This window comes from Colletotrichum acutatum (assembly GCF_030867785.1).
Source record: "Colletotrichum acutatum strain CBS 112980 chromosome Unknown BDZ83scaffold_112, whole genome shotgun sequence".
NCBI classification, from domain to species: Eukaryota; Fungi; Ascomycota; class Sordariomycetes; order Glomerellales; family Glomerellaceae; genus Colletotrichum; species Colletotrichum acutatum.
The window spans coordinates 54,377-77,920 of record NW_026849106.1 but is presented as its reverse complement, the minus strand read 5'-3'; the positions used below and the strand labels follow the sequence as shown (position 1 = coordinate 77,920).

At 58.1% G+C, this 23,544-nt stretch overlaps 2 protein-coding genes across 2 annotated transcripts; both read left to right on the top strand.

Annotated features, from left to right (window-relative positions):
* Positions 1 to 1,630: 1,630 nt before the first annotated feature.
* BDZ83DRAFT_531518 (uncharacterized protein) lies at positions 1,631 to 2,692 on the top strand (the record flags this gene model as incomplete). The annotated part of the gene is made up of 3 exons (XM_060503325.1): positions 1,631 to 1,724; positions 2,031 to 2,177; positions 2,274 to 2,692. Coding segments are annotated over 3 exons (660 nt in total), but the record flags the coding sequence as incomplete, so codon positions are not given.
* Positions 2,693 to 12,656: 9,964 nt separating this feature from the next.
* On the top strand, positions 12,657 to 16,388 carry BDZ83DRAFT_587101 (uncharacterized protein; the record flags this gene model as incomplete). The annotated part of the gene is made up of 7 exons (XM_060506008.1): positions 12,657 to 12,815; positions 13,227 to 13,672; positions 13,700 to 14,155; positions 14,294 to 14,544; positions 14,698 to 14,911; positions 15,056 to 15,338; positions 16,050 to 16,388. 7 exons carry the CDS (start codon positions 12,657 to 12,659, stop codon positions 16,386 to 16,388), a joined length of 2,148 nt encoding a protein of 715 aa, XP_060360698.1.
* Positions 16,389 to 23,544: the final 7,156 nt, after the last annotated feature.

Sequence of the window (23,544 nt, the reverse complement as noted above, 5' to 3'; positions counted from 1 at the left end):
TGTACGACGTGCTTGAGGGGAGGGCGGTCTGCTGAACGACCGTGTTGCCAATGGTGGTGACTTGGGTGCCAGTGAACGTACCAATCACACCGGTGACCACCGTCGTATAAGAAATTGGAGGAATCGCCGTCTGTTGAAGGACCGTGTTGCCTATAGTCGTGACTGCAGTTCCGGTAAAGGTACCCGAGACTCCTGTGAGAATTGTGGTGTACGGCACGGCAGTCTGAGCGAGGACCGTCCGCGTTGCTCCGGAGCCCGCGAGGGTAGTAAGAGAGGTTCCGGCAAACGTGCCCGGAACCCCAGTAGGCACCGTGTTGTAGAAGACCTGCGGCAGAGCCGTCTGGGCGAGGACTGTGTTACCGACAGTAGACAGAGAGGTTCCGGTAAAGGTTCCAGTAACTCCCGTGACGACCGTGGTGTAGGGAATGGCCGTCTGAGCAACGACTGTCTGGGTGGCTCCAGAGCCCGAGAGAGTGACCAAAGACGTTCCGGCAAAGGTGCCCGGCACGCCTGATGGGATGGTCGTGTAGAAGATCTGAGGCAGGGCTGTCTGAGCGAGAACCGTGTTTCCAATCGTAGACAGGGAAGTTCCGGTAAAGGTGCCAGAAACTCCAGTAAGGACTGTCGTATACGGGATGGCGGTCTCTGCCACCACAGTCCGGGTGGCTCCGGTGCCGGGGAGAGTGACCAGTGATGTGCCGGCAAAGGTGCCCGCGACTCCCGAGGCAACTGTGGTATAGAAGATCTGTGGCAAGGCTGTTTGGGCGAGCACCGTGGCCACACTTCCAACGGCAGGAAGCGTAGATAGCTGCGTTCCCGTGAAGGTGCCGGTGACTCCCGTGGGTACTGTGACGTACGAAACCACAGGCAAGGCTGTTTGAGCAAGAACGGTCGCGACGCTTCCGACAGCAGGCAATGTTGACAACTGCGTTCCAGTAAAAGTTCCAGTGACGCCGGTAGGAACAGTGACGTAGGAGACGACGGGCAAGGCTGTTTGGGCCAACACGGTGGCCACACTGCCGACAGCGGGTAGGGTCGAGAACTGGGTTCCAGTAAAGGTGCCAGTGACGCCGGTAGGCACCGTAATATACGATACCACAGGCAAGGCTGTCTGAGCAAGAACAGTGGCCACGCTTCCAACGACTGGCAATGTTGAGAGTTGAGTGCCAGTGAACGTGCCGGTGACTCCCGTGGGCACCGTGACGTAGGACACCACGGGCAAGGCAGTCTGGGCGAGAACTGTCGCAACGCTGCCAACAGCTGGAAGGGTTGAGAACTGCGTGCCGGTGAAGGTGCCCGTGACTCCCGTTGGAACGGTCACATACGAGACAACTGGAAGAGCTGTCTGCGCCAGAACTGTAGCCACGCTTCCAACGGCCGGTAACGTCGACAAACGGGTGCCTGTGAACGTGCCGGTAACGCCAGTCGGCACGGTCGTGTACGAGATAACTGGGAGAGCGGTCTGTGCCAATACGGTGGCCACACTTCCAACGGCTGGCAATGTTGAGAATTGCGTGCCCGTGAAGCTGCCAGTTACTCCTGTTGGGACGGTGACGTAGGAGATGACTGGGAGAGCTGTCTGCGCCAGAACGGTTCCGATAGTTCCAGAGACTGGCAAGGTTGACAATTGGGTACCCGCGAAGGTTCCAGTAACACCAGTGGGAATGGTGAGATACGAGATGGAGGGGAGGGCGGTCTGGGCAAGGACAGTTCCGATGGTGCCGGTGACAGGCAAGGTAGAAAGCTGTGTGCCTGCGAATGTTCCAGTAACACCAGTCGGGATGGTGATATATGAGACCGAAGGAAGAGCAGTCTGAGCCAACACTGTTCCAATGGTGCCGGTGACGGGCAAAGTCGAGAGTTGAGTGCCCGCGAAGGTTCCAGTAACACCAGTTGGGATCGTGATGTACGAGATGACGGGCAATGCGGTCTGCAGAAGCACGGTCGCAACAGATCCTGTGATAGGCAGCGTGGTAGTCTGGGTGCCGGTGAAGGTTCCTGTAACTCCCGTAGGAATCGTGATGTAGGAGATGACCGGGAGGGCCGTCTGAGCGAGGACGGTACCGACGGAGCCGGTAACTGGAAGGGTGCTGAGGCGGGTTCCTGTAAAGGTTCCGGTCGCTCCAGTGGGGATCGTTACGTAGGAAACGGCCGGGATAGCAGTCTCGAGAACAACAGTGCCGATACTCTGGCCGGCTCCCGTTGTGGGAAGAGTGACTGTCTGAGTGCCGGTAAAGCTGCCGACCACGCCACTCGTGACGGTGATATACGAGATGGCTGGGATGGCGGTCTGAAGGACAACAGTAGCAATGCTCTGTCCGGCTCCGGTGGTCGGGAGGGTGACGGTCTGAGTGCCGGTGAAGCTGCCCACGATGCCACTGGTGACGGTGACGTAGGAAATGGGACGAATGGCCGTCTCCAACAACACGGTGCCAACGCTTCCGGTGGCCGGGAGAGTGGTCACCGAGGTGCCAGTGAAGGTTCCAATGACACCAGTAATGATCGTAGTGTAAGAGACAATAACGGAGCTGGGAATGGCTGTCTGAAGGACCACGGTTCCCAGGCCTCCTCCAACAGCCGGCAAGGTGGTTGTCTGAGTGCCGGTGAAGCTGCCGGTGATTCCGCTGGTGACAGTGAGGTATCCAGTGGGCAGGGCGGTCTGAAGCAGGACGGTTCCGAGACCACTGACGGCCGGGATCGTCGACGTCTGGGTGCCGAGGAAGTTGCCCGCGACTCCGGTGAGGAGAGTCGTATACGAGATCGGGATTGCCGTCTGAAGGAGCACCGTACCGATGGTTCCGGTGGCGGGCAAGGTGGTCGCCGAAGTTCCAAGGAAGGTTCCGAAGACGCCAGTGACGATGGTCGTGTAGGACGTGGCTGGTGGTACGGCCGTCTGCAGAACAACAGTGCCAAGGGTTCCAGTGACTGGAAGAGTCGTGGTCTGGGTGCCTGTAAAGGTGCCAACGATGCCGGACAGGATGGTGGTGTATCCAGTGGACAAGACGGGAATGGCGGTCTGCTGGAGAACGGTTCCGATGGTGCCCGTGACGGGGAGTGTAGAGAGCTGGGTGCCGAGGAATGTGGCTCCCAGAACTCCAGTAGGAATGGTGATGTAGGAGGTAACGGGGTTGGGAATAGCAGTCTGTTGCAGAACCGTACCGATAGTCCCAGTAACAGGCAGGGTCGACAATTGGGTTCCGAGGAATGTAGCCCCCAGAACTCCCGTGGGAATCGTGACATAAGACGTGACGGGGTTGGGAATTGCCGTCTGTTGAAGGACGGTGCCAACGGTTCCAGTAACTGGAAGAGTAGAGAGCTGGGTTCCAAGGAACGTGGCTCCCAGAACTCCAGTTGGGATCGTAACATAGGAAGTCACAAGAGGAATGGCGGTTTGTTGAAGAACAGTTCCAATCGTGCCAGTAACAGGCAATGTAGAAAGTTGCGTTCCGAGGAACGTAGCTCCCAGAATTCCGGTCGGGATCGTGATGTACGAAGTGGCAGCTGGCAGAGCCGTCTGTTGCAACACGGTTCCAATCGTTCCAGTAACGGGCAGAGTCGAAAGCTGGATACCCGTGAAGGTGGCTCCCGCGATACCAGTAGGAATCGTAATGTACGAAGTTGCTGCCGGAAGGGCTGTCTGCTGGAGCACGGTGCCGATGGTTCCAGTAACGGGCAGTGTCGTGAGTTGAATACCGGTGAAGGTGCCACCAATGACTCCAGTTGGGATTGTGATGTACGAGGTGGCAGCCGGAAGAGCAGTCTGTTGAAGGACCGTACCGATGGTGCCGGTGACGGGCAAAGTAGAGAGCTGGATACCGGTGAATGTGGCTCCGATGACTCCGGTGGGAATCGTGATGTATGAAGTAGCGGCCGGCAAGGCGGTTTGTTGAAGTACAGTACCAATGGTGCCGGTGACGGGCAAAGTAGAGAGCTGAATACCGGTGAATATGGCGCCAGCGACTCCAGTGGGAATCGTAATGTACGAGGTGGCGGCTGGGATGGCCGTCTCCAACAAGACGGTTCCGATGCTTCCCGTAACTGGAAGAGTGGTGGCGCGGGTGCCGACGAATGTCTCGCCAGCGATGCCAGTGAGAATTGTCGTGTAGGAAGTTGTCGGAACGTCCGGAATAGCCGTCTCCAGGAGAACAGTTCCAAGAGTACCGATGACAGGCAGGGTGGTTGCCCTCGTACCAGGGAAGCTGGTCCCGGTGACACCAGTGAGAATCGTGGTGTACGAAGTCGTGCCGGGGCTCGGGATAGCCGTCTGAAGGACGACGGTGACGAGTCCGGGGGCCGTGGCGGCGGCAGGCAAGGTAGTTGTCTGGGTTCCTGCGAATGTGCCAAAGATGCCAGTGACAATGGTGACGTAGGAGGTGTTGATCACGATGACCGAAGAGCTTGAAGATGTGCTGCTGACCGATGGGAGAGCAGTCTGGATGAGAACGGTCGCGACGTTGCCCGTGCCGACGACGGGAAGAGTGGTCGTCTGAGATCCAGCAAAGTTGCCCGGGATTCCGGTGAGAAGCGTAGTGTAGGAGATGGCGGGCAGTGCAGTCTGGAGGACGACCGTCGCCAGTCCGTTGGAGCCGACAACAGGCAGAGTGCTGGTCTGGGTTCCGATAAAGGTTCCAGGAATACCTGTGAGGACGGTAGTGTAGGAAACGCTCGGAAGTGCAGTCTGGAGGAGAACAGTGGCCACATTTCCGGTGCCAACGACGGGAAGAGTAGTGGTCTGGGTGCCAACGAAGCTTCCGGCAATGCCTGTGACCAAAGTCGTGTATGACAGACTTGTGGTGGGAATGGGGGTCTGCAGAACAACAGTTCCGAGGCCGTCGATTCCGGTGCCAGGCAAAGTGGTAGTTTGGGTTCCGGTGAAGGTGCCGACGATTCCACTGAAGATTGTGGTGTACGACGTGGCGGCAGGAAGAGCAGTCTGGAGAACAACTGTGCCAAGGCCGTTGGCACCGGTGCCAGGGAGGGTAGAAGTCTGGGTGCCGATGAAGGTGCCCGGGACGCCCGTGATGATCGTGGTGTAGGAAGCCGCAGTTGTCGAGGGGACGGCTGTTTGCAAGACAACAGTGCCGAGACCGTTGGTGCCGACGCCAGGAAGAGTGGTAGTCTGAGTTCCAGTGAAAGTGCCCAAGACACCACTGAAGATGGTCGTGTACGAGGTAATCACGGGAAGGGCGGTCTGGAGGACCACGGTAGCCAAGCCGTCCGGACCAACACCGGGGAGGGTAGTGGTCTGGGTGCCAGTGAAGCTGCCGGGAACGCCAGAGACGATGGTCGTGTACGATTGCACAGCCGAAGTGGGAATGGCAGTCTGTAAGACGACGGTAGCCGTGATGCCGATGCCGATACCGACTCCGATGGACGGAATGGGCAGGGTGCTTGTCTGGGTGCCAGTGAAGCTTCCCAAGATACCCGTGACAATGGTGATGTACGTGATACTGACACTGCTTGTGGGTGACGAGGTGGCAGAAGGAAGGGCGGTCTGCAAGAGAACCGTTCCGACGCTGCCAGAGATGATCGGCAGCGTAGTCGCCTGCGTACCGATGAAAGTTCCCGGAATACCAGTCAACAATGTGACGTAGGAGAGAACCGGGCTTGGAGTTGCGAGAGCAGTCTCCAAGAGAACGGTGCCAACAGTTCCGGTTACGATGGGCAGCGTAGTCGTCTGGGTACCAGTGAAGATACCAGGGATTCCAGTCAAGATTGTAGTGTAAGTGACACCAGCGCTGCTCGAAGTCGGCGTGGGAACGGCAGTTTGGATAATGACGGTGCCAACTCCGTTGGTTCCCGCGGGAAGAGTCGAGGCCAAGGTGCCGATAAAAGTACCCGGGATGCCCGTGACGATGGTGACATACGATGCAGCTTGGACTGTAGGAACGGCAGTTTGGATGATGACGGTGGCAAGACCATCAGAGCCAGCTGGAAGCGTAGTAGTCTGCGCACCCAAGAATGTTCCTGGTACTCCGGAGAGCAAGGTAGTGTATGAGACGGGGCTTGCTGTGGGCAGAGCAGTCTGGACAATGACCGTTGCGAGTCCATCGAGACCGGCAGGCAACGTCGTCGTTTGTGAGCCTAAGAAAGTGCCCGGGATGCCAGTGAGCAACGTAGTGTACGAAGTTGGGCTTCCTGTTGGCAGGGCTGACTGAATGACAACGGTTGCGAGGCCATCGGGGCCAGCAGGAAGTGTTGATGTCTGCAGGCCCAAGAAGGTTCCTGGACGTCCTGTGAACACAGTAGTGTAGGACACAGGGTTGGCTGTTGGAAGAGCAGTTTGGATGACCACAGTCGCGATTCCGTTGGTACCGGCGGGCAAGGTGGAGGTCTGCGCACCGAGGAAAGTTCCTGGAACGCCCGTGAACACCGTGGTGTACGACAGAGGGCTCGATGTTGGCAGAGCTGTCTGGATGAGAACGGTTGCCAGACCGCCAGGTCCAGCGGGAAGGGTAGTCGTCTGGGCTCCCAAAAAGGTGCCGGGAATGCCGCTGAATACCGTGGTGTATGAGAGCGGGCTGGCCGTCGGGAGTGCGGTTTGAATGACCACGGTCGCAATGCCGTCGGTTCCGGCTGGTAGAGTTGTTGTCAAAGGCGCGGTGAAAGTGCCAGGGATGCCAGAGAACAAAGTCGTGTACGACGTTGGGTTGCCAGTGGGCAGGGCGGTCTGGATAACCACGGTGGCGATGCCGTTGGATCCAACAGGCAAGGTGCTCGTTTGAGCGCCGATGAAGGTGCCTGGTACACCAGTGAGAACAGTCGTGTACGATGTCGGGCTTGCAGTCGCAGTTGGAAGCGCCGTTTGAATGAGCACTGTCGCGATGCCGTCAAGTCCAGCGGGCAAAGTGGTTGTGATGGGCGCGATGAATGTGCCAGGAATGCCAGAGAACAGGGTCGTGTAGGACGTCGGCACACCAGTAGGCAGCGCGGTTTGGACGATCACAGTAGCAACGCCGTCAGGCCCAACCGGAAGAGTGCTGGTCTGCGAGCCCAAGAAGGTTCCAGGGATGCCAGTGAGCAGCGTCGTGTACGAGGCGCTTGCTGTCAGGATCGCGCTCTGGACAAGTACAGTGACGAGTCCATCGGGACCGGCGGGAAGTGTGGTTGTCTGAGCTCCGATGAAAGTACCAGGGACGCCCGTAAAGCGAGTCGTGTAGGAAACGCCCGAGGTAGGAAGAGCGCTCTGCACGACAACGGTAGCGAGACCATCGGGGCCCGCGGGCAAGGTCGTGGTTTGAGGTCCCACGAAGGTGCCGGGCACGCCAGAGAAGATGGTGGTGTACGAGACCGGGCTTGCCGTGGGCAGGGCAGTCTGGAGAAGGACGGTTGCGATGCCGTTGGTGCCAACAGGCAAAGTCGTCGCCTGGGTTCCGAGGAATGTGCCCGGAATTCCCGTCAATACTGTAGTGAAAGAGACACCAGCAGACGGGACGGCGCTCTGGACGAGGACAGTTGCCAACCCATCGGGTCCTGCTGGGAGAGTTGATGTCTGAAGACCAGCAAAGGTGCCAATGATGCCCGTGACGATTGTCGTGTACGAGACAGTGACGCTGGGGCTGGACGTGGCCAGAGGAAGGGCAGTCTGGATGAGGACGGTGGCAGATCCATCATTGCCGGCGGGAAGGGTAGTTGTCTGGGTGCCAATAAAGGTTCCAGGAACACCCGTAATGAGAGTAATGTACGAGATACTGCTGGTGATTGTCGGTGTAGCAACAGAGCTGCTCGTCTCCGTGAGGGGAACGTAGACAATGACCGTGTTGGGCAGAGTGGGATCGCCGCTGATGCTGACCAGGATTGTGGTGGTGATTCTTGTTGTTCCGGTGTAAGGGGAGAAGATGGTGGTGAGGTCACGGCTGAGAATCGAGGTGGGAGCAGATGTAACGGATGGCGGCGAGGCGGACGTGCCAGTGATCTCTGGAACCTGCACAATGACGCTTCCGATGCCAGAACCAACAGGCGGGATTGAGAAGGTCGTTGCAACGGAGCCGGTGATGGTGAGGGTCGTGTAAGACGCGAGGAGGGCAGTCGGAGTCTGGATAACCACGGTTCCGAGGCCGGTAGGGTCGGCAGCTGGGATGGTAAAGGTCGACGCAGCCGGGCCACCAGAGGTGATGGTGGTGAACAAGGCTCCCGGACTGACAGTGGGTGTCTGGATGACGACCGTTCCGAGGCCAGTGGGATCAGCTGCTGGAAGCGTGAAAGTGGAAGCGACTGGACCACCAGAAGTGAGAGTCGTGAAGAAGGCTCCGGGGCTGGCGGTGAGAGTCGGTGTCTGGACGACAACCGTGCCAACGCCACCAATGATATTGGGCAGAATGGTGCTGGTCGCAGCAACCGGTCCTCCCGTGGTGATGGTGGTGAAGATGCCAGATAGAATTGACGTGGGCTCGGAGATGATGACCGAGACGATGCCATCCAGTCCGGTGACCGTGGCCGTTGCCGGGAGAGCTCCGGTGCCTGGAACGGTGGTGAAGATGGTTGAGGGAGTGACTCCTGGGGGCAGAGTAGTGCTCGGGAGCTCCACGATGACAGAGACGATTCCACCAAGGCCGCTGGCTGTAGTAGTGGTCGGGAGAGCACCGGTTCCGACAATGGTGGTGAAGACCGTAGTAGGAACCACGGGGCTCTGGCTCGAGGTTGTAGGCTCCAAGAAGATGACGGAGACGATTCCATCCGCTCCCGTGACGGTGGTTGTTGCTGGCAAAGCAGCGGTTCCAGGCAGCGTGGTGAAGACCGTAGTCGGAACAGCTCCCGAGGGAAGAGTGGGAGTCTGAAGAATGACAGAGACAATTCCATCGGGGCCAGTCACGGTGGTGGTGGCAGGCAAGACTCCAGTGCCCGGTTGGGTGGTGAAGACCGTAGAGAGGATCTGTCCAAGAGCCGTTGGGGTCTGTACAATGACGGAAACCACGCCATCAGGGCCGGTGATCGTGGCTGTGGCCAAGAGTGAGCCAGTTCCAGGCGCCGTCGTGAAGACTGTGGAAGGCGTAATGGACGGCAAGCCAGAGGAGACAGTCGGGGTCTGGATAATGACCAGGCCAACTCCGGTGGGATCTGATGGCAGAATGGTCGTCGTTGCCGGAACAAGACCAGAGTAGCCGCTGGTGACGGTCTGGAAAATGGCAGGAAGATCGACGATGACCGTTGCTGGAAGGCCGGTGCCGGCGGGAGCGATGGTGGTGGTACCGGCAGATGGAGCGCCAAAGCGAGTCGAAGTGACCTCGGCAAATACACCGGGGATGTTGACGAGCACCGTGGTCGGATCTCCGGGCTGAGCGGGCGTTTCCGTCTGAATAATAGTGACAGATCCACTGTAGGTGTTGAAGACGGTCGTGATGCCACCGATCGTGGGAGACGCCGTGGCCGTGGCCATGCCAGGGACCTGGATCATGATCGTCTGGGCACCATCGGAGCCTATTGGCATAGTTGAGGTGGCAGTAACACTGAGACCAGGGATCGTCGTCGTGACGAGCACCAACCGACGGGGGAGACCAAGAAGAACAGTGACGACATCGCCGGTCCTTGACGGAACGAGAGTCGAGATCTGGGTGGCGGAAGCCGTGATGAAAGACGTAATGGTCGTGTACGAAGTGCCGTCCGAGATGGTGAGGGAAGGCGTGCTTGAAGGCACAGCGGTCGGGACTTGGATGAAGACAGTGCCTGGCAGACCAGAGGCTGCGGGAGCGAGTGTCTGAAAGAGAGTTGAGGCGCCAGAGTAGCCAGTCGTGACGGTGATGTACGAGATGATGGACTGAGTGACCGAGACGGCGGGCGTAGTCGTAGCCGTAGCAGTGGGAACCTGGACCACAACGGTGGCAAGTCCATCTGCGCCGGTGATAGAGCCGATGAGGGTCTGAAGAAGCGAGCCATCATAGCCACTCGTGACAGTCGTGTACGAAACACCGGGCAACGTAGCCGTGGGCAGAGATGCCGTACCAGTGGGGATATTGACGACCACGGTGATGTAGCCGTCAATGCCGGGAAGAGACCCGATGAGTGTCTGGATGAATGAGCCGCCATAGCCGCTGGTGACTGTGGTGTATGAGATCGGAGCCGAGACGGTCGGGCTAGAGGTAATGGAGGCTGTGGGGACCTGGATCACAACCGTGGCGAGGCCATCAGCGCCAGTGGCGGTACCGATGAGAGTCTGGAGAAGAGATCCAGCGTAGCTGCTTGTGACCGTGGTATATGAAAGGCCAGGAATCGTTGCAGTCGGAGAAGTGAGACCCAGAGTGGGAGTCTGAATGACAACTGTCGCCAAGCCGTCTGCACCAGTCTGCGTTCCAATGAGAGTCTGGAGAAGCGAGCCATCGTAGCCACTTGTCACGGTGGTGTACGAAAGGCCTGGAATAGTGGCAGTCGGCGAGGTAATGGCAATTGTGGGCGTCTGAATGACCACCGTGGCCAATCCATCGGCTCCCGTCTGCGTTCCAACGAGGGTCTGGAGGAGAGATCCAGCGTAGCCGCTGGTGACTGTGGTATAGGAGAGACCCGGAATGGTGGCCGTGGGTGAAGTGATGGCGATAGTGGGAGTCTGAACGACAACAGTAACAAGACCATCGACACCAGTGACTGAGCCGGTTGATGTGGCGATGACAGATCCATCATAACCAATGGTGACCGTGACGAACACGCCAATGCTTCCCGTGATGGTGGGCAATGGAGCGGCGGTTCCGGTCGGCGATAGAACGACCACAGTGACGAGGCCATTCACTCCGGTAAGAACACCCGTCTCGGTTGCGAGAACAGATCCAGGGTAACCGCTGGTGATGGTTGTGTACACAGCTCCAAGGGCGCTAGTGGCACTTGGGACCTGGATGACAACAGTACCGGGGTCTCCGGGGTTGGCCGGAGGAATAGTCGTTGTCAATGGGGCCAGGCCGGTGAAGCCACCACTCGTGACAGTCACGTACGAAATGGCATCCACGCTGATCGAGCTGGTAGGAACCTGGACGATGACGGTTCCAAGATCGCCAGGAGCGCCGGGGGCCACGGTAGTGGTCTGAGGAATGAGCCCGGTGTAGGCACTAGTGACCGTGGTGTAAGAGATGCTGTTCGTGTTGAGCACGTTGCTGGGAACCTGAATAATGACCGTGCCAAGTCCAGAGGGATCCGTCGCCGCAGGAGGAACGGTAGAAGTCAAGGTGACTGAGCCATCATAGGTGCTGAAGAGGGTGGTGAAGAAGCCACCCGGCGAAGCGGTGAGACTGCCAGTGGGGAGACTTGAAGTATCCAAGATGTCGGGAACTTGAACGACAACTGTCCCCAAGCCCGTGGGATTGGCGGCGGGAATAGTGGTTGTCAAAGTGACTGAGCCAGGGTAGGTACTGAACACCGTGGTGAACAACGCACCCAGAGCACTCGTGGCTGTGGGAACCACTCCAGTGTCGGGGATCTGGATAATGACTGTGCCGAGACCCGCAGGATCAGTGGCATCAGGAGGCAGAGTGGTAGCCAAAGTAACGGATCCAGAATAGGTACTGAAGATCGTGGTGAAGGAAGCAGCCAAAGCGCTGGTGGCGGTTGGAATGATTCCAGTATCCGGGATCTGAACGACGACCGTGCCGAGGCCAGCTGGGTCTGTGGCAGCAGGAGGCAGAGTCGTGGTGAGCGTGATGGATCCCGGGTAGTTGCTGAATATGGTGGTGAACGAGGCCGCCAGAGCATCGCCAGATGAACTGGTACCAGTGGCTTGAGAGTCGGGCACTTGGATAATGACGGTTCCGGTTGCAAGACCAGCGGGATCAGTAGCAACAGGAGGAATGGTGGTCGTCAAAGTGACCGATCCCGGGTAGCTGCTCACGATGGTCGTGTAGAAGATGCCAGGCGAAGCCAAGAGATCCGAGGTGGTGAGAGGAACTTGGACAACAACAGTACCAATGCTCCCTCCAGCGGCGGGATCAATTGTGGTGGTGATCGGAGAAGATCCCGAGAAGAAGCTGACAATCGTCGTATAAGTGATACTGACGCTAATAGTCGGGCTGGAAGTGGCCAGGACATTGGGCAACTGAACGATGACGGTGCCGATGTTGGCAGGGTCGCCGCTAGCCGGCGCAAGAGTTGTGGTGAGAGGAATGTCGCCAGTGTACGTGCTGAAGATTGTGGTGTAGCTGATGCCATCAGAGTTGGCAGACGATGTCGGCAACGCGGTGAGGACCGAGCTGGGCTGAAGAATGACAACAGTGCCAGTCTGGCCAGGAGCGCCAGGTGCAATAGTAGAAGTCTGGATGATGGACCCGTCGTATCCACTCAAGATGGTAGTGAAGGGCACGTCTGATGTTGCGGTGGCCTCGGGCTCGAAGAAGATGATGGTGCCAACAGTGTCAGTTCCTGAAGGAGCCTGCGTAGAGAAGGATGGCAACAATCCAGTGTAGGTGCTGGTGACCGTGGTGTAAGAAGAGACACCAGGGATCTGGACGCTCGAGCTGGGAACCAGCAGGATGACGGTGCCGACAGCATCGGTGCCCGCGGGAGCCAGAGTCGAGGTCGCCAACAACGATCCTGCGTAGGTGCTGATGATGGTGGTGTAAGAAACGGTGACGCTGGGCGCAGCGGTGCCCGTTGGCTCCAGAATGACAACTGTTCCGAGTCCATCAGTGCCGACAGCCGGGATGGTGGACGTGGCAATGACGGAACCATCATATCCGCTTGTAATGGTCGTGAAAGAGCCAGCGTTGGAAGTTGTGAGAAGGAGAGCGGGATCCAGGACGATGACGGTCGCGGGGTCTCCAGACACGGCGGGCGGAATCGTTGAGGTCAGAGTCTCGGTTCCAGTGTACGGCCTCGTGATGGTAATCCCCGGAGTGTCGATCGTGATGGGGTTGAGAATGATGATAGTTCCCTCGGTATCCGATCCAGTCGGGAAAATGGTCGTCGCGGATGGGATAGCACCCGAGTACGAGCTCGTAATGGTGGTGAAGCTGATGCCCGCACTGCTCGTGGGTACCAGAATGACAACCGCGCCAACTGTCTCTGTGCCCGTGGGCAAAATGGTCGACGTCGAGGGTACGACGCCGGAGTAGCCGCTGGTGAGCGTGATGAACTGGCCAGGAGAGGCTCCGAGAGCAGAGCTTGGTACCAGGACGACAACGTTCCCAGGCTCACCCGAGGGTCCAGCGGGGAGAGTGGTGGTCAAGGTGACTGAGCCATCGTAGGTGCTGGTCAAGACGTTGGGCAGAGCCGCGGTGGGAGTAGTCAAAGCATCAGTGATGCTCGGGACCAAGATGACGGTGGCACCAGGCTCTCCTGAAGGACCAACCGGAAGTGTGGTGGTGATGGTAACCGATCCATCGTATGTGCTAGTCAGGATGTTCAAGTCTGCCGTAGGCGTGGGAATGGCACCAGTGAGACTTGGCACCAGGACAACAGTCGGGCCAGGCTCGCCTGAAGGTCCAGCGGGCAAAGTGGTTGTGAGGGTTACTGAACCGTCATATGTGCTGGTCAAGAAGCCTCCCAGCGCAGAAGTAGCGCCAGGAACCAAGACGACTGTCGGGCCAGGTTCTCCCGAGGGCCCAGCGGGAAGCGTGGTAGTAAGAGTGATGGATCCGTCATACGTGCTGGTAAAGAGGTTGGGCAATGCCGAAGTCAATCCAGGGACCAGAACGACAGTGGGGCCAGGCTCGCCAGACGGGCCGGCTGGAAGCGTCGTGGTGAGAGTGACAGACCCATCGTAGGTGCTGGTGAACAAGTTCGGGAGGGCAGACGTTGGCAAAGCAGATGTCAAGCCAGGAACCAGGATCACGGTAGGTCCTGGCTCTCCAGATGGGCCAGCAGGCAAGGTAGTGGTGAGAGTAATCGAGCCATCGTATGTGCTGGTGAAGAGGTTGGGAAGTCCGCCAACAGAAACGGTTGGGACCAGAATAATGGTCGCACCAGGCTCACCAGAAGGACCGGCAGGAAGCGTAGTCGTGAGAGTGACCGATCCATCATACGTGCTCGTGAAGAGGTTGGGAGGACCACCGACGGAAATCGTCGGAACAAAGATGATAGTGGCACCGGGCTCGCCAGATGGGCCAGCGGGAAGCGTAGTTGTAAGAGTGACTGAGCCATCATACGTGCTCGTGAACAAGCCACCTCCCACATTGGTGGCGCTTGGAACAAGTACAAGTGTCGGTCCAGCAGGCAGGGTAGTTGTGAGAGTGATAGATCCATCGTAAGTGCTGGTCAAGACATTCGGCAATGCTGGAGAGCCAGGAATACTTGGGACCAGGACCACAGTCGCAGGATCTCCCGAAGGTCCGATGGGCAAAGTGGTAGTCAAGGTGACGGAGCCATCGTAGGTGCTTGTCAGCACGTTGGGAAGGGCTGGAGCCGTGATGCCCGGAACCAAGACGACAGCAGTTGGTTCACCAGAGGGCCCAATCGGCAGCGTCGTTGTAATTGTGACTGAGCCATCGTACGTAGACGTAAGAAGGTTGGGGAGACCAGGCGCGGTGGCGCTTGGGATGGCGCTCGGCACGAGAACCACCTCTGCGGGATCTCCAGACGGGCCAATGGGCAATGTAGTGGTGAGAGTGACGGAACCATCGTACGTAGATGTTAGTACATTGGGAAGGCCAGTCGCAGTTACACCTGGGACGGCGCTTGGGACCAGGATCACCGTTGCCGGGTCACCCGAGGGACCAATTGGCAAAGTAGTGGTAAGCGTGACCGAGCCGTCGTAAGTGCTTGTCAAAATGTTGGGAAGGCCAGCAGTACCAATGTTGCTCGCTCCAGGTACGAGGACCACCTCCGCCGGATCTCCCGAAGGCCCAATAGGCAGGGTAGTTGTAAGGGTAACCGATCCATCGTACGTGCTCGTGAGAACATTGGGCAAGCCAGCGCCAATCGAGGATGGCACCAAAACAACAGTTGCCGGATCACCAGAAGGACCAATGGGCAAAGTAGTGGTAAGCGTCACCGAGCCATCGTAAGTGCTGGTGAGAATGTTGGGGAGACCACCGGCGCCATCGCTCGTCGCGCCAGGCACCAGAATGACCGTAGCCGGATCTCCGGAGGGCCCAATAGGCAAGACGGTAGTGAGAGTGACTGAGCCGGCATAGGTACTGGTAAGCACATTCGGCAGACTGGGGGCGTCCGTGATGGAGGCTCCCGGAACCAGGACGATTGTCGCCGGGTCTCCGGAGGGGCCGGCTGGAAGCACAGTGGTGAGAGTGACTGAGCCGTCATACGTGCTCGTGAGAAGAGTGGGCAGTCCTGGGGCACCGGTGATAGGGGCACTGGGTACCAACACAATCGTCGCCGGGTCGCCGGAAGGACCAGCTGGAAGGACAGTAGTGAGTGTCACAGAACCGCCATACGTGCTTGTGAGAATGTTTGGCAATCCCGGAGCGTCTGTAGGAGTGACGCCGGGAACCAAGACGATCGTAGTTGGGTCGCCAGAGGGACCGATTGGAAGTACGGTCGTGAGAGTGACTGAGCCGGCGTAAGTGCTCGTAAGCACATTAGGCAGGGCTGAGGCGTCCGTGATAGAGGCTCCGGGCACCAGGATGATGGTGGCGGGATCACCAGAGGGACCAACCGGCAAGACAGTAGTCAAGGTGACAGAGCCAGCGTACGTGCTCGTCAAGATATTGGGTGACCCAGGTCCAGCTGTGATAGTAGGGACACTGCTAGGTACCAGAATGACCGTAGCCGGATCACCAGACGGTCCAATGGGTAGGGTAGTCGTGAGGGTGACCGAACCACCATAGGTGCTGGTGAACAGGTTGGGGAGGTTGATGCCGATCGAGAGGTCGATGAGCGGAGGAGTGCTAGGTACCAGAATAACGGTGGCAGGATCTCCAGATGGGCCGACTGGCAGGACTGTTGTAATGGTGGATGGGCCTCCATATGTGCTAGTGAACAGTCCTGGAAGGTTGATTCCAAGAGAAATGTCGATGAGTGGAGGAACGGCGCTGCTGGGTACCAAGATGATGGTGGCAGGATCTCCAGATGGTCCCAGAGGCAAGACCGTTGTGAGAGTGACTGAACCACCATACGTGCTGGTAAGCACATTGGGGAGACCGGGTGCAGGCGTGATGGTAGGAGTAGCACTCGGGACCAAGATGACAGTAGCCGGGTCACCGGAGGGGCCAAGGGGCAAGACGGTAGTAAGAGTAACCGAGCCTCCGTATGTGCTCGTAAGCACGTTGGGAAGACCAGGCGCGGGCGTTGTAGATGGGGTACCACCCGGGACTAAGATGATGGTAGCCGGATCTCCAGACGGGCCAAGAGGCAGAACCGTCGTGAGAGTGACTGAACCATCGTACGTACTCGTAAGCACGTTGGGAAGACCGGGAGCTGCCGTAATAGAAGGAATAGTGCTGGGAACCAATACAACCGTGGCGGGATCATCGGAAGGCCCGACAGGCAGAGTCGTCGTAAGGGTGACTGATCCGTCGTAAGTGCTCGTAAGCACATTAGGTAGACCACCACCGTTGGATCCAGAGCTGGGCACCAATACGACTTCTGCTGGATCTCCAGAGGGCCCAATGGGAAGCGTGGTTGTAAGGGTAACTGAGCCATCATACGTGCTCGTGAAAATGTTGGGAAGACCACCATTGTTCGCGCCAGAACTAGGCACAAGAATGACAGTTGCCGGGTCGCCTGAAGGTCCGATAGGCAGGGTCGTTGTGAGAGTGACTGAGCCTCCGTAGGTACTCGTGAGCACATTGGGGAGGCCAGCGCCATTCGATCCAGAGCTGGGTACCAAAATCACGGTCGCGATGTCACCAGAGGGACCAACGGGTAGCGTGGTGGTCAAAGTGACTGATCCGCCATAGGTGCTGGTCAACACGTTGGGTAGACCAGGCGCTGCAGTCTGACTCGGCACAAGGATAACCGTGACGGGATCTCCAGACGGTCCAACAGGCAAAGCAGTCGTCAACGTGACCGATCCGCCATAAGTGCTCGTCAAGACATTTGGCAGGCCAGGAGCAGGCGTCACACTTGGAACCAAGATGACAGTCGCGATATCTCCAGAAGGCCCAACGGGCAAGGTGGTAGTGAGGGTGACCGAGCCACCGTATGTCGATGTCAAGACATTGGGAAGACCAGGAGCGCCAGTCTGGCTGGGCACGAGGATGACCGTGACAACGTCTCCTGGAGGACCAACAGGCAATGTGGTGGTCAAAGTGACCGAACCTCCGTAGGTAGACGTGAGGATGTTGGGGAGGCCAGGAGCCGCAGTTTGACTGGGCACCAGAACAACAGTGCCAATGGGCAAGGTCGTGGTTAGGGTGACAGATCCATCGTACGTGCTAGTGAAGAGATTGCTTGGGACAGCGGGAGCAGCAGTCTGACTCGGCACCAGAATGACGGTCGCGGGATCTCCAGAAGGTCCGACTGGGAGGGTAGTGGTGAGCGTAACCGAACCGTCATACGTCGAAGTGAACACGTTGGGCAATGACGGAACCCCAGTATTGGTAGGGATGAGGATAATAGTGGCTCCAGGCTCACCAGATGGGCCGACGGGCAAAGTCGATGTCAACGTGACTGAGCCATCATAGACACTGGTCAACACTCCGCCGGGAGCAATGGTAGGTGTGGCAATTGGAGAGCTTGGTACAAAGATGACCGTCGCGCCGGGCTCGCCGGACGGGCCAGTAGGCAGAACAGTGGTGAGGGTAACCGAGCCTCCATACGTCTGAGTAAGGATGTTGGGAAGACCTGCGGCTGCTGTGCTACCTGGTACCAGAATGACAGTAGCAGGATCACCAGATGGGCCGATAGGCAAGGTGGTCGTAAGAGTAACTGATCCGCCATAGGTACTGGTCGAGATGCCCCCAGGAGCATTAGTCGGTGTAGCAATCGGGGAACTTGGCACAAAGATAACAGTCGCACCAGGCTCTCCCGAAGGACCCGTAGGGAGGACAGTTGTCAATGTCACCGATCCACCGTATGTCTGGGTCAGAATGTTGGGTAAACTGGCTGCTCCAGTGCTGCTTGGCACCAATACAACTGTTGCCGGATCGCCAGATGGGCCAACAGGTAGGATAGTTGTCAAAGTGACCGAGCCGCCATATGTACTGGTCAAAACACCACCCACAGATGGAACAATGGGAGCCGTAGTTGTGAGGCCAGGGACGAGAATAACTGTAGCTCCAGGCTCACCTGAGGGGCCCGTAGGCAGCACAGTCGTCAAGGTCACCGAACCGTCGTATGTCTGAGTAAGGATATTAGGAAGGCCAACGGCCCCGGTGCTGCTCGGCACCAAGATGACGGTCGCTGGGTCGCCAGAGGGTCCGATGGGCAAAGTAGTCGTCAAAGTGACTGAACCGCCGTAAGTGCTCGTCAAAACTCCACCAACGGATGGAACAGTTGGTGCTGTAGTTGGCAGGCCGGGAACAAAGATGACCGTCGCGCCAGGCTCTCCTGAAGGTCCCGTGGGAAGAACAGATGTCAAAGTCACAGATCCACCGTAAGTCTGCGTCAGGATATTGGGAAGGCCTGCCGCTGCGGTGCTGGTTGGTATCAGGTATTGCTTGGGACCAAGACCACAGTCGCCGGATCACCAGATGGGCCAACAGGCAAAGTAGTCGTAAGCGTGACCGATCCGTCGTACGTGCTGGTCAGCACATTTCCGAGAGCCTGAGTAGGATCAACGGATGAGGCTCCTGGAACGGAGGGGACAAAGATAACAGTCACACCAGGGTCTCCCGCAGATCCTGTGGGAAGCACAGTGGTCAACGTGACGGAGCCGCCATAGGTCTGGGTCAAGACGTTGGGCAGCGTAGGAGCCGCAGTGATGGTCGGAGTGGCACTAGGAGCACCAGGTACGAAGATGACCGTAGCAGGATCTCCAGACGGGCCAACTGGCAAAACTGAAGTCAAAGTGACTGAGCCTCCGTAGGTGCTCGTGAGGATATTGGGTAGGCCCGCAGCACCAGAGTTGCTGGTGATACCAGGAGTTCCCGGTACAAAGATGACTGTGGCAGGATCGCCAGATGGGCCGACTGGTAGGACTGAAGTCAAAGTCACTGAGCCTCCATAAGTACTTGTCAGAATATTGGGAAGTCCTGCGGCACCAGTGTTACTGGGAACGCCAGTCGCGCTCGGCACAAAGATAACGGTAGCTGGATCACCGGATGGTCCAACAGGGAGGACAGAAGTCAGAGTAACTGAGCCTCCATAGGTGCTGGTCAAGATGTTGGGAAGTCCGGCAGGATCAGTGTTGCTGGGAACGATGGTCACGCCCGGGACAAAGACAATGGTCTGCGGAGGCACGTTCACACCACCGTCAGTAATAACTGAAGTCAGAGTGACTGAGCCTGCATAAGTGCTGGTCTGAATGTTGGGCAGTCCCGGAGCAGCAGTGCTGCTCGGCACAAAGATGATGGTCTGCGCCGGCTCACCCGATGGCCCAGTGGGCAAGACTGAGGTCAGGGTGACTGAACCACCGTATGTGCTGGTCAAGACATTAGGCAGAGCCACTGCACCAGTGGCGCCAGGAGCGCCGGTGTTGCTTGGCACGAAGATGACTGTCTGTCCAGGATCTCCGTTGGTGCCGGTAGGAAAGACAGAGGTCAAGGTAACGGAGCCTCCATACGTGCTAGTCAAGACGTTCGGCAGAGCCGGGCTGGGCGTGGCAGTGGGAGTCGGGATGAGAATGATAGTCGCACCCGGTTCACCGAAAGGCCCAGTAGGCAGTGTGGATGTGAGAGTAACGGAACCACCATAGAAGCTGGTGAACAAACCACCGGCAGTCGGCACCGCAGCAGATGGAGTGGCCGTGTTGCTAGGGAGGAAGATGATGGTGGCACCCGGCTCGCCAGAAGGACCAGCAGGCAGGACCGAAGTCGATGGCACCAGTCCACTGTAAAAGCTGGTGAGAACTCCAGCCAACGCGGTGGTCGCAGAAGTGGGTGCAGCAGTGTTGCTGGGAACGAAGATGACTGTAGCACCGGGCTCTCCAGACGGCCCGACTGGGAGCGTAGAAGTAAGAGTGATGGAGCCTCCGTACGTGCTCGTGTAGAGACCGGCAGCCAAAGCCGTTGTAGCGGCGGTTGGCAGACTGGTGCTGCTCGGGAGGAAGATGACGGTGCCACCCGGCTCGCCAGAGGGACCTGAAGGCAACACGGATGTCGAAGGCACCAAGCCACTGTAGAAGCTGGTAATGACACCACCAGCAGTGGGCGTCGCGGCGCCTGCTCCGCTCGTTGCACTCGGGACGAGAACAATGACCGTTCCGGGATCGTTGGAGTTGACCGGGGCGACAGTGGTAGTCAAAGGGACTGAGCCGGTGTAGGTGGACAGGAATGTTGTGAGTACATTGTTGCCAACGCCAGGAGCAGCGCCACCAGTCGAGCTCGCAACATTGCTTGGGACCAAGACAATCAGAGTGCCTGGGTCTCCAGGGTTTGCAGGTGAAGCTATGGCGGTTGAAATAACAGAGCCACCATACGTCGACGTGACAGTAGTAAGAGGAATGGCGGGCGTGGCTGTGGGAGAAGCCAGCACGTTGCTCGGAACGAGGACGACGAGGGTGCCAGTCGAACCAGTTCCCGATGGGAGCACAGTCTGGAATGAGGTGACCGAGCCTCCATAGGTGGAAGTGAGAGTGGCAAACACTGCACTGGGTGAAGATGTGATAGCTGGAGCACCGGCACTGAGGGTACCTGGGTCGATAGTAGAGCTCGGGACAAGGATGACGAAAGTTCCCTGGGTGTTGGTTCCGGTAGGGAGGATAGTCGAGGTCGATGGCACCAACCCGGTGTAGGTGCTGATGAGAGTCGCAAAGTTGGCACCTGGAGTAGTTCCAGGGGTTCCCGTGGCGCTTGGGAGAAGGACAATGACGGTTCCCAGACTGTCAGTGCCAGCGGGAGCGAGCGTAGTGGTCGATGGAACCGCTCCGGTGTATGTGCTGATGAGTGTCACAAGCGACGCGGGTGCCACAGTCGGAGTTGCAGCTGGCCCTGTGGTTGGAATGTTGATCGCAGGAGTTGAAGTCGCAGGATCCTGTCCAATGGTGGGAGTCTGGATAAGAACAAGACCAACACTGCCGCTGACAGTAGGCAGAATAGTGGTAGTCTGAGTTCCGGTGCCAGAGTATCCAGTCTGAACCGTGATGAATGAGAAGCCAGGAGCCGTAGGTGTAGGGGCAACATTCGTAACCGCGGGTGAAGAAGGAGAGAAGGGAGTCTGGATAATGATGGCTCCAACGGTCTCAGTCCCAGATGGGAATACTGTGGCGGTAGTCGGCACAGCTCCCGTGTAGCCGACGGTGGTAGTGAGGAACGAAAGGCCAGACGTGGGAAGAGGTGTCTGAATAATGACAGTCCCTGGATCTCCAGCGTTCACAGGTGCCAAAGTTGTAGTTGCCGGTGCAGTGCCGAAGAATCCACTTGTCAGAGTAACAAACGATGCTGGAGCAACGGTGACTGAAGGAGCAGCAGCAGCAGAAGTAGGCGTCAAGACAATCAAAGTCGTCGGATCGCCGGCGGATGAGGGAGTAAGCGTAAGAGTAGACGTGGCAGAGCCAGCAAACCCGCTCGTAACGATGACGTTGGGCAAAGCATTGGTGACACCAGGAGCCGCGGTGCCAACAGACGGAGTCTGGACGACCACGCTTCCGGGGTTGGTGCCCGAAGGCGGGAAAGTGACCGAGGTGGGCAGAGTGCCGGTGCCAACAGTCGTGGTGAGGATGAAGCCGCTTGGCACAGTAGGTGGTGGAGGGTCACCGCTGATACTGACAAGAACAGTCGTACTGATTCTCGTAGGAGTCTGGATGAGAACGATGCCAACAGAGTTGGTTCCCGTAGGAAGAATGGTCAGCGTGGTAGGCTCAGTGCCGGTGAATCCAGTAACAGCCGTGATGAAGCTGTTGGGGGCAACAGCAACGCCAGAGGTAGGAGTCTGGACGACGACAACTCCGGGCTGGGTGCCGGTTGGCGGCACAGTAAAGGTAGTCGGCGTGGATCCAGTGTAGCCAGTGGTGACAGAAACGAAGCCGGGCGCGGTGATAGCCGGGTCAACGATGGGGGTCGTTGCGCCTCCGGCCCCGGTAGCAGTCGGAGTTTGAATAATCACGGTTCCGATAGTGTTGGTGCCGGAAGGCAAAACAGTAGATGTCGCCGCAACAGGTCCGCCGATAGAAACGGTGATCTGAATGTTCGGCAGACCCAACGAGATGGATGGCACAGTCACGGCACCACCAGAAAAGATGGGTGTCTGAACGACCACCGTGCCAACAGTGTCAGTTCCACCGGGGAAGTAAGTAATCGTGGTCGGCGCAATGCCAGTGAAGCCCTGGGTGGTGGTGATGAAGCTGTTGGCCGCCGCGTTGGTGGCAGAGACCAAGGGGTTTGTGAACGGGGTCTGAACGACCACGAGACCAGAGCCACCTGAAGACGGCTGCACGGTGACGGTAGTGGGGAGTGATCCGGTGAAGCCAATCGTGGTGGTCTGAAGAATGTTGACTTCCACAGAGACCGTGGGCGTCTGGATCAAGACGACGCCGAGGGTGTTGGTTCCCGTCGGTGGCAAGGTGGTAGTCTGAGGAACGGATCCGGAGAAACCCTGGAAGAGAGTCGTGAAGACACCAGCGCCTGGAGCGGCAGTCGCGGCGACAGTCGGTGTCTGGATGATCACGAAGCCCACCGAGTTGGTGCCGGAGGGAGGGAGAATGGCGGTTGTTGCTACCGGTCCACCCTGGGTCAAAGTGATGAAGGAACCCAGGCTAAGACTCGGGACAGATAGAATGATGGTGGGCAGACTAATGGAAACAGGAGGGATGGTGAGTCCAGGAAGCACCAAGCCAGAGTTGACTGCACCCGGAGTGGTGGCAGCACCGGTTGGCAGAGCCGTGAACAAGGACGACGGCACCTGGACGAGAACGGTACCAACAGTGTTCGTTCCCGATGGCAACAACACGTTTGTCTCCACGGCGGGAACGTCGGCTGGTGTTGTGACCGTCACGAAGGGCACACCAGAAGGGAGGTTTAGCTGAGAAGTAGCTGGAATAGCAGGAGTCTGAACGAGAACTGTTCCTAGGGTGTTTGAGCCAGTCGGCAACAACACGTTCGTCTCAACGGCGGGCACGTTGCCGGCGGTCGTCACCGTCGTGAACGGAACACCAGCAGGCAAAGTAAGTTGAGGAGCAGCTATGTTAGTAGGGGTCTGGACGAGCACAGTTCCTAGAGTGTTTGTTCCCGTGGGAAGCAACACATTTGTTAGCACAGCGGGGACATCACCAGCAGTAGTTACCGTAACGAATGGCACTCCGGCAGGGAGAGTCAGTTGGGGAGCAGCTGCGTTAGTAGGAGTCAAGACGACAACTGTTCCTTGAGCGCCGCTAACAGCAGGAGGAACGGTAAAGGTCGAGGGCTGAAGGCCGTTGAAACCGCTCTGGATGGTGGTGAAGGCACCCAGAGCTCCAGGTGCGAGACTGGATGGGACTCCGTTGGCACCAGGATCCTGTGTCTGTGTCTGTCCTGGCTGAGCAGTAGCAGTGGCCAAAGGGTCACCCAGAACCACAACCGTACCGATAGTGTTGGTTCCGACGGGCGGAATGGTCAGCGTGGTGGGAGTTAACCCAACAGCTGGTCCGGTGAGGGTGGTGAA